We start from the raw sequence: 9,755 nt of genomic DNA on the forward strand, positions 1-9,755 counted from the left end.
TTTGCTTGGCGCTTGATTGGGGATTTTAAAATGCACTTTGAGAGTTTAAGGACTCGGATGTCATCCTAATACAAGTTGAGGAACGTAAAATGTGTTTTGAGAGTTTAGGGATCTAAATGCATGGCATCTTGAGACAAGTTTGTGGATCTGGAAATATAGGGACCTTGATGGCACCCAATAACAAGTCAGTACCACATGTGTATTTTACTTTTTTTTTTAATAAACAATCTCTTCAGCTCTAATAAAGAAGAGAAAAACGCTAGTACCACTCTCGTGCTCCCTAATTTATATCAACGGCAGGTCTTTTGAGGTAGAGCGATACACCTACACATTTATCGATATGTTTTAAAAAAATACATTTATCGATAAAGAAGACCTCAGCTTTACTTAAAAACACACTTCTAAATACCTGTATTTATTTTCTACCTAGCGCTGACGACCTGCCGTCTCTCAGAGACTGACACCTGCGTTCTGACGCTGGACAAAATATGTGGAAAGTTGAAGGGAGCAGAAGAAAATCTCACACCCGTGGCATGACTACTTGACTAGAAACGACAGGTATGGGCCCGGCGCATCTTGTTGTGGGCCCGGCGCACGCTCCTTGAAAGGAGCCGATCTCAAAGAACAGTGTCCCGCATTTCGAACTGGGCTCCATAAAGTCTGTCGCCTGTAGGATAAGCAGAGGCAGAGAGAGAGGGAGAGGGGGAGGGGGAGAGAGAGAGATGGGTTCTCCAGTGCCGCTCCGTCCCCTTGCTCTTGCCTGCTTCATCTTCCTCTGTTCATCCTTCTGTGCAGCAAATGGGATGTACGGTAGGGTTGGTGCGGCGGCGGCGGAGGTGGAGAGCAGGAGGAGGATGCGGCTGCACACCGACGGGAGCCGCGGCGACGCGCACGCGTGGCCGGGGTACCTCTACACCCGAGCAGTTGGGAGATGCACACCCCAGTAAGCAACTCAGCATACTACTCTCAACCCCATTCTTGAATCAAATGTAGTGCCTTTCTTATGCGGGTGTTAAGAGGATTCGATTTTTAGTAGGTTATTTCACCAACTTTCGATGGTCACTATGTCAGTGTTCACTGTTCAGTTAGACATTGAATCTGCTCTAAAAATGGAAATAGATAAGAGACTGAATCTTGGGATGGTCCTACGTGTAAATCTTTGCAATGCCGGTCAAGAAAGTGGATGGTTTCAAGATAGTAAGCCTTAAAAAGTGTAGAACTGAAGGCTTCTAGCTTTACCCAACTGAAATTTTGGGGATGTGAAGGCAAGAAAAATGGTAGCCTTTTTGGTTGGGTGATGCCAGGATGAAGATGCGACCCAAAAATAACCTTTTTAAGGTTTACTGCATGCAAAGTGACCACTTCTGGGGATGGGTAGATCTAAAAAATAGTTGTCGTTTCAGCCTAAAAATTCCAATCAAAAGGATTGATGGGCACTTCTTTGCGTGCCCACTACCTCAAATGTCCTTTCTTTAAATCCCTTGTCGTACACTCCATTCCAAGCTAAATTCTTGAGTGTACTATTCCATGGAATTGGGCCTGATAAGCTGTACAGCACTTGCTATATGGAGTACGTTTTGACTTTTGAACAAGAATTTAAGGTGTTGTCCGGTCAGGTAGAGAGCACCTGATCCAACCGAATAATATTGTTGTAATGACGTATTCCTGTGGTAATCATGTCACTCCATATGGGTGTATCTGTAAGTGGCACCTTTTTGCTTCTTCTGAGTTGGCTATTGTGAATGCACAACCATCATAAACAGCTCCTGGCTTAGTCTCATGACATCAGGACCATTCACATTGGTTTCATTAACTACACGAATCTATGAACATTTCGTTAATCTCAAGCTTTGGTTGTTGAAGCTGTCCTGTTGCGGGGTGTCTTGTTATGAAGAGAAGTGTTGTGGCAGTGTTGTGGCCTTGTGGGGCCTTCTCTGCAATAGATGCACTGCTATCATAGCCTCTGCGTGATTCAATTCCGTGGATCACAATTAATGCCTTCTTTAGTTTTCTCACTGAAAAGTCAGTACAATGCCTAAAAACTTCTTGCAGGTACAGCTTGGTAAAAAACCAATTTCTTGAGAATTTTGAAGAAATTAATCACAGTTATGGCCTTATGGCTACTGCCAACCTGCTAATTGCTAAACAATTGAGGTCGTAGTGGCTAACAATAGACGCGGAGCTTTTAAAATCAAACAATATTAGCTGTTGATCCTCCTCTTTCTTTATGGAACAGAACTTCATTTTGAAGATTTTTTCCCAATAAAATCTAGCTGTGAGTGGCTGCCAAACAATCCTAGTATTTGTTAAGGTGGCTGTTGATGTTCTTGCCTCTTAACTGTCAAGCGATACATAGATTTGTGATTTGCCATGTCAAGATCAGGAGCTTCCACAGTGCACTCCTATTTTATGATGGAAACATTTTTAAGGAAGAGGGATAAAATCAATAGTACATTATCAACATTTTGTTCACATGCATTTTAAGAAAGGAGTGGCTTGATTGAGGTTCCGAGCCAACTTTTGTCCGACGCAGCAACAAAGAAAACTCATATTGTGCAAGTGCTCTGCAGGTTCTGGAGCAGTGGAGCTGAGCCGTGGCCAAACATCGTTCCTCAGGAAGCAGCTGTGTCAAAGGTCTTTGGCTCCAGGTCCGTTGAGAGATACGGACCACGCCTCACCCTGCTGGAAGCTACCATGAGAACCGACGACATCGGTGGCAGTGCCTTTGTGAAGCTCGTGAAGCAAGGAAGTGCTGCTCTCCTCAATGCCTACACGAGGAGAGGTTTCCCTTTTGATTCCTGGGAGGTGAAGGCCTTGCTGTTAGAGGCGCTAGTGTCTGAGGAGGTGGCTGCAGTCCAGGCAGAACGATTTGAGCAGGCGAATGAGTCCTGCGTTTGATGGATGAAATGATGATGATGCTGGAGCTTCTGTCCCTTCTTGGAAGCTGTATCAGAAGGGCGATAGTGTATTGTGTTTGTAGTAGGTCACCTCTTCTGTGACTTTGGTGTTGAGGTCTCTGAAGCAGGGCCTCTTTTCGTTGGCATAATATTTCTCTAGATGCAGGGTAATGGTGTTTGTGTAAGGTTATGCGCATTGATGTGCAGGCCCTAATGTATGCATTGTACTTTTGGTATTGCAACGAACCTACATGGACTTGTACACATTTGTCTAGACTATATAATGAAATCCTTGGCAACCCCATGGGTATGTCGTTCCATAATACATCTTACAAATGGAAGTTCTATGTTGTCGCACTGTTGTGCTACTATCGTGTTCCTGTCCTGATGCAACCTGATACTTCCTCAGCAGGTCATGGAACTGAAAAAACATGTTTACGAACAAGGAGGAATACTGATAAAAGTGTACTGTGCTTACTACCGGGCTCTGAGCTCCTGATTGATCAAAGTGCCCCTCGCTGGTTAACGAGGAAGAGAGAATTTCTTATTTGATGCTGGAAGATAACTTAATTTCTTTTATACCGTTGAATTTTTCATCCCTTATATGACACCTAGTTCTAACTTTAATTCCTTATTGACATTTTTGTCACTTTCGTGAGTTAAGTTAGGTGAAATGACTACCAAATCATCTTCAAATTCATGAGACTTTTTCCGGTCATAGAACAAATGGTGATGAACCCAATTTTCTTATAGTTTTAAAATTAAAAATCATGAAGTTAGGTTACTTTTGAAACTTATCTGATTTTTTATGGCATTAGAATACTTTCAAAAAATTTATGGAAAAATAACTAGTACTCCTTACATGGGATGTATTACTGTGTATGATGAGGAATATTAGTTATTTTCCTAGAATTTATGAAAACGTATTTTGGTGCCATAAAATTTAGATAAGTTCCAAAAGTAGCTTAATTGGGTGAGCTTTTAATTTTAAAACTGTTAAGATACATGTGTGTTGAAATGGGTTCATCTTCGTTTGTTTTATCACTAGAAAACATTTCATAATTTGGAGATGATTTGGAGGTCTTTCATTCGACTCAACTAACAAAAGTGACAGAAATGTCAAATAAGGGATGAATGTAAGAACTCGTTGTCACGTTAGGGAGGGAAACATTTTAAGGCCAGGGAGGGAATTGAATTATCTTCGGGTGTCAAATAAGCAATTTTTCTTGATGGGAAGCTAATTTATCACAATATGCTAACATAAGGGTGAGGAAAGGAAACATCATCTTAAATCAATCATAATGTCCAAGATACAAGAGAACAACGTTGCGAACCTAATTTACTATTTTTGCTGCCATAACCTACCTATCCTATCTGAGCAGCAGTTCACCCCAATTCCTCTCTTCATCGTGGAGATTCCTCCTCATGGTGGAGATTGGAGAAGCATCATCTTTCCCAGCCTCCGCCGGTCTTGTAGCGACGTCTCTAGCATATATGATGTCCAGCGACTCATTCTCCTTGCGCTTCTTCATCGAGGTGCTTGGTAATAGTACAGTGAAAACTGTGCATTGAGACTGATCTTAGCTAGCTTACACCTTTTAGCAACTAAACTCCTAACAGGGAGTTTTATTCTGCAGTTTTCAAAAGTGCTATATCATCGATCGAAAGAGGTACATTTTGTGGCTGTAATTGGAGCATATGAAACCAGCTGTTGCCTGATGCGTCTCCATTCATTTAGTCATTCTGCTTACCGGCGGGTCTATCTCCGGCCAAACAGACCTTAATGAGATATGTATCTCGGTTTTGGTTTGGCCTTGTGTTTTTGTTTTCAAGCGTTGCTATGTTAGATGGGTTTGATTGACATAGATATATCGCGCTCACAGCCGACCACCTCGATCTCTCCCTGCTGCTGCTCCTCTAGCATTCCTCTGAATGCTTTCGGAGCTTCAAAGCGTGGCACTGTTTCTGATGATGTCCATGGATGAATCCTTTGCAACGTGTGCTTGATGACCAGGAAATACACACGGCAACGGCACCACTGCATCTCACGTCGAAACGCGTGGTGCGCAGCGTCCCGCGAGACCGAACGGCGGCAGTGCACGCGCAGATGCTCCCGGGTGGACAACGCGCCTGCGCCAATGGTAGCTGACATGCGATTGTGCCAAGACCGCGGGTGTTGTTCGTTCCGGCGACTCGATCGACTTTGCCTGTCGCGGATCGGCGACGGGCTGCCGGAGCAAGTCGTGAAAATGTAAAATGGATGGAGCTGTGCGGATTTTTTTGCAGACTTGTGCGAGGCGGCGGCGACCCGCCGGGGCGGCGGTGGGATTTGGGCTCTCGCCTCTCGTGGGCCTCTGAATGAGAGAAATGGTGCAATGGGCCAAAATTCGGGGCTCACTCTCCTCTCTCACACGGTTTGCACGCCGAAGATAGAAAGAATAAAGGGGCTATTCACTTTGTCCACCTGCCCCCAAATAAAATATTAACTTAATTTACTCCCTCATCCTATTAATACCGTCTCAATTTGGACCTAACCGGAATTCCCACCCAATTTTGCCTACATGGCCGAGGGTCAACTCGTTTTGACTACCACATAATCTAATCTGACGTGGAACGTCCACGATCCACGCTATATGTAGAGCCGAGCCGAGTCGAGCCGAGCCAAGCCGACGTGCTGCACGCATACCACGCCCATGGCCCTGTTTGTATACGCTTCTCCTAGCCACGCTTGGATTATAATCTAAGCGAAGATTTTCTCGCTTCTCACTTTTCGCTTCTCGTAGTTCAAATTTCTGAAGCGGCTTACCACATAAGCGAGAATCGGTGGAAATAAGCAAAGCGTTTGGCGGGATTCTCACTTATTTCCACCGATAAGCCGCTTATAAGCGGAAACAAACAGGACCCATGTGCTCCCAAAATACTCGAGCGGAGCCGCCCTACCCGCTACCACGTCCCGCCATCAAAGGGAGTCATGACAGCCGTTAAGAGTAAAAGGAGTCCACTTCAATTAAGTTGATTTTTATAGAAACGCTAACACAACCGAATATGTAGATGGCTGTTTAGAAGTTCGAAAAAGCACAAAAGAAATTTGGATAATGCAGACTGCACTCACGTTCTTGGTAAATGTGAGCAACTTCACATGACAATATATGCTCACAGGAAGAAAAAAAATGATAGACGACGAAGCTTTTCAAATTGCAGAAATAGAAGTGGCACCTAGCAATCCATTACATCAAGTAGCTGCTTATTATTGCCAAAAAAATAAACAAATGATTCAAGCAGGAACATGCTCTGAACAACATCTCAGGTAGCATTTTTTGCATATTATTGCTTGGTCTGAATACTTTTGCATAGAAGAACGTGGAACAATTCAGAGTTCTTGAGGACTAATAACACAAAATTGTTGTAGCTTTCATAAGACCCAAAATCCTATCTCTTTTAGTTGATGCCTTCCTGTGAATGTACTTTAGTCTAAGGACAGAAAGACAAGAATGATCAAGATTAAGTATTTTCTCCACTTTTAGTAATTTGCAATGAAAACTTTACTGTCACCATACCAGGAATATCGTAGTTGCTGTCAGACGATTTTCACTTGAAGCCACCCATTTATTTGTCGCATTCTTTCTTCTCTTTGTAACCTGACATAGAGAACCCATCAAAATAAGTAGAGAAACAAGGCAATGAAAACAAAATAAGTAGAGAAACAAGGCAATGAAAAAAAAGAACAAAAGTATTCTTTGTCGGTAATGCACACCGCTGAATTTGAACTTTCAACTGCTTGAGATGCAATTTCAGCCTGCATTCTTTTCTTCATGAAATTCTTCTTTTTTTCTTTATCTGGTTTTTTTGACATTTCCTTGCATTATGCTTTTCACTTTTGCAAAGCCTACATTTCATTTTAATGCCAACCTTTGATAACTTGGTTCCTTTCTTAGGTTCAAATGGATTCCTTCTTCTCTTCTTTTGTGACCTTCCTAGCATCCTCACATATCCTGGAGGGTGTGGTTTTGGATGATCTGATATCGGCCAACTTGACATACCCTCCATTGGCAACATGCAATGCTCATATATGTTGTTATATGTATCAATGGTATAACAATTTGCAATGTAGTCTTCTGGATTCTTGGACATAAGATGAAGTGCAGAAATTGCATGGCAACACGAGATACTAGCAAGCTGCCATAACCTGCAGGAGCATGTCCTCTGTTCTACATTTACCTTGTACTTTTTCTGTCCATGCTTTACCTCAAACTCATTCTTTACATTTCAAATTGACAACCACTTACCAGAGTAGTCAATATATTTATTTATTTTTTCACTATATTAGGGCAGATCCTTCCCAACCATTTTTCTGACTTAAATCTGTTTTCATGTATCCTTACATAGGTCTTGCACCTTAAGCCTTCAAGCATTGTGATTATTGGAAAAGCCCTAATAGCTATAATCCAATTATTGAAATTCTCACACATGTTGTTGTCCACACTATGACAAATTGCTACCAATTCTAAACCAGGCTCTACTCTAATGGATTGGTTCTATGTTCATCATGGCTTAGCACCTTTAGGTGTTTTTTGAGCTAGGAGAGCCTTACAGTAGTTGAACATTTCCTTATTGGAAGCCTTGGCACAACTCCAAAATGGCTTCTAAAACTTCTGATCTCTATACTTCTTCCTCCAATTTGCATAAATATGTCTTGTGCACATCCTATGCTCAGCATGTGGCAACAGCTCCCCAATTGCATTTAAAACACCCTTTTGTTGATCAGATATCACCACCCACCCTTCTCCATTTGCATCAATGTTCAAATCCTTTTGTAGTAGACCTATGAACCAATACCAAGATCCAGAAGTTTCCTTCTCCACCACAGCCCATGCAATATGATACATTTGATTGTTGGCATCCCTACCCAGTGCACAAAGTAGCTCTCCATTACAAGCCCCTTTGAAGAAGCACCCATAAAATCCTAGCACTTGTCTGCATCCAGCTAAGAAATCCTTTTTGCATGCCTTAAAATAGACATAAATCCTCTAGAACACATGCTTTATGACGATTTTAGGGTCCAAGGAAATAGCCACAGTGCTACCTGGATTACTTCTTAGGATCTCCAATTGGTAATCAAATAGCTTGGGATATTCTTCTTTGGCAGCATCATAAATTCTCTTCATGACAAAGTAACATCTGCGCCCATGTCAAGTAAGACTTTTTCCTTCAAGTCTTGTAGCTTCCAAGAGGGGTTAGCCTTTATTAGTGATTCATACTTGTCAGCAATTCTCCTAGCAGTTACAAGCTTGTTATCTCTCTTTTGAGGACATTTGTGATGAGGAGTATATGTTTGGACTTGGAACCAATCACACTTTGAACTATATGAACCATAAATCATCCAGGGGTAACCATACCATGAACACTTGGCTCTGATCCTCCTCTTCTCATCTTTAGGAAAGACAATATGTCTCTTCATTGTAAGCCCATAATTAACCATACCTTGTTTGAACTCTTCCCTTCCCCTAAAAGTCATGGCAACTGAAAAATAGGTAATGGAGTAGCATCATCAAACCTAGGGAACCTACTCTTCCTTCTACACCCACTGATCTCAGGACCCTCCTCATCATCATAAGAGGCTTCTTCACTTGAATCAAAATATGGTGTATCATTGCCAACATCCAAATCTTCATCAACATATAGCTGTGGTACTTGATGTCTAGCTTGCACTAAAGCTTCATAGATATCCTCCCTCCCTTTGATCCCTTTCTTGACCATCTTGACATGTCTTCTATATTGCTTGACCTCCTCATCTTCTTCTAAATTTTCTAAATCATCACCCTCCCAATCTTTGAAGGATATGTACCTTTCCAAATCTTTTGAAGGGCTGGAAATAGCTATTGGAGTAGAAATGACATGGTCATCTCCTTCTGAACCAGACTCTTCCTTCTCTTCTACTTGATACTCTAAATCACTATCATCCTCCTCTTCTGAGTTTTCATGGACAACCTCTGCATACACATTTGCAATAGCACCACCTGTTGTGCACTCCAACATGTAGGAGCACTCTTTGTCATCGTAGAGAGGTCTTAAACTATTGACAAGCTCTTTTCCAGGAAATAACCAGTGCAAAAAAGCCAAATCTTTATCGGTGATAATCATGTATCTTTTCAAATTGGCAACAATCTCACATACTGAAACCTTTTTCCTTTCAATATATGACCAGGCTTCATCTCCACCCATGAAGTCAATGGTCTCTCCATGATGCACAAACTCTCCCCCCAACTGAAACCTCATTGGTAAGTAATTCATATTGTCCATCCAGCCTACAAGCTAGGAATACAAAGCATCAACCATTAATGCACCGTACGTCCCACATTACAAAGAATAAAAATGCTTTAGGAATCAAGATTGTTTTCCCAGAAGAGAAAAAAGCTACAGGCTATACCATACAATGTACTCTGAAGAAATAATGCAAGCGTGTCAGTAACTACACATAGATATTTGTTCAGAAACATTCTTGACATATAATAAAATGATCAATGAAAAAACCTCGAATAAGTTGCTAATGGACAAATAATCACTTCCTGACTACATGGTCTAGTCCAATTCCAACTATAAAAAGGTGTGTAATTAGGGTTAGTAGGTGCTTCTTGTGTTCTAATAATTAAATCTAAAAGCAGACTGTACAGCTAGGTCAATATTTTCTTCAGTAATCGCATCCTGGAATGCTCTTGGTAATTGAAAAACCATTCAACAATTTGGAGGAAACTCACAGACAAGATCTATTTTTAGGAAAAATTCACGCAGGAATGCAATCTCAATGCAATTTTACCATTTCGTCACCATTGACCGGAACCTATCCCATCTAGGTTTAAA

The 9,755-nt window shown here is 41.6% G+C and overlaps 1 protein-coding gene and 1 pseudogene across 1 annotated transcript; one reads left to right on the forward strand and one right to left on the reverse strand.

The window, feature by feature from the left end:
* The first annotated feature begins 638 nt into the window (after window positions 1–638).
* LOC117865709 (uncharacterized) lies at window positions 639–3,220 on the forward strand. The gene is made up of 2 exons (XM_034749943.2): window positions 639–943; window positions 2,571–3,220. Exons 1-2 carry the CDS (start codon window positions 723–725, stop codon window positions 2,896–2,898), a joined length of 549 nt encoding a protein of 182 aa, XP_034605834.1. The 5' UTR covers window positions 639–722; the 3' UTR covers window positions 2,899–3,220.
* A 3,283-nt stretch (window positions 3,221–6,503) lies between these two features.
* Window positions 6,504–9,197, reverse strand: LOC140223486 (uncharacterized; annotated as a pseudogene).
* Window positions 9,198–9,755: the final 558 nt, after the last annotated feature.

This window comes from Setaria viridis, chromosome 7 (genome assembly GCF_005286985.2).
Source record: "Setaria viridis chromosome 7, Setaria_viridis_v4.0, whole genome shotgun sequence".
Lineage (NCBI taxonomy): Eukaryota > Viridiplantae > Streptophyta > Magnoliopsida > Poales > Poaceae > Setaria > Setaria viridis.

What these genes read in the sequence shown, in the direction of transcription:
- LOC117865709 (XM_034749943.2), top strand. Translation starts at nt 723, where the DNA reads ATGGGTTCTCCAGTGCCGCTCCGTCCCCTTGCTCTTGCCTGCTTCATC. An exon ending in GTTGGGAGATGCACACCCCA is followed by an intron (nt 944 to 2,570) that starts GTAAGCAACTCA and finishes AGTGCTCTGCAG; the next exon opens with GTTCTGGAGCAGTGGAGCTG.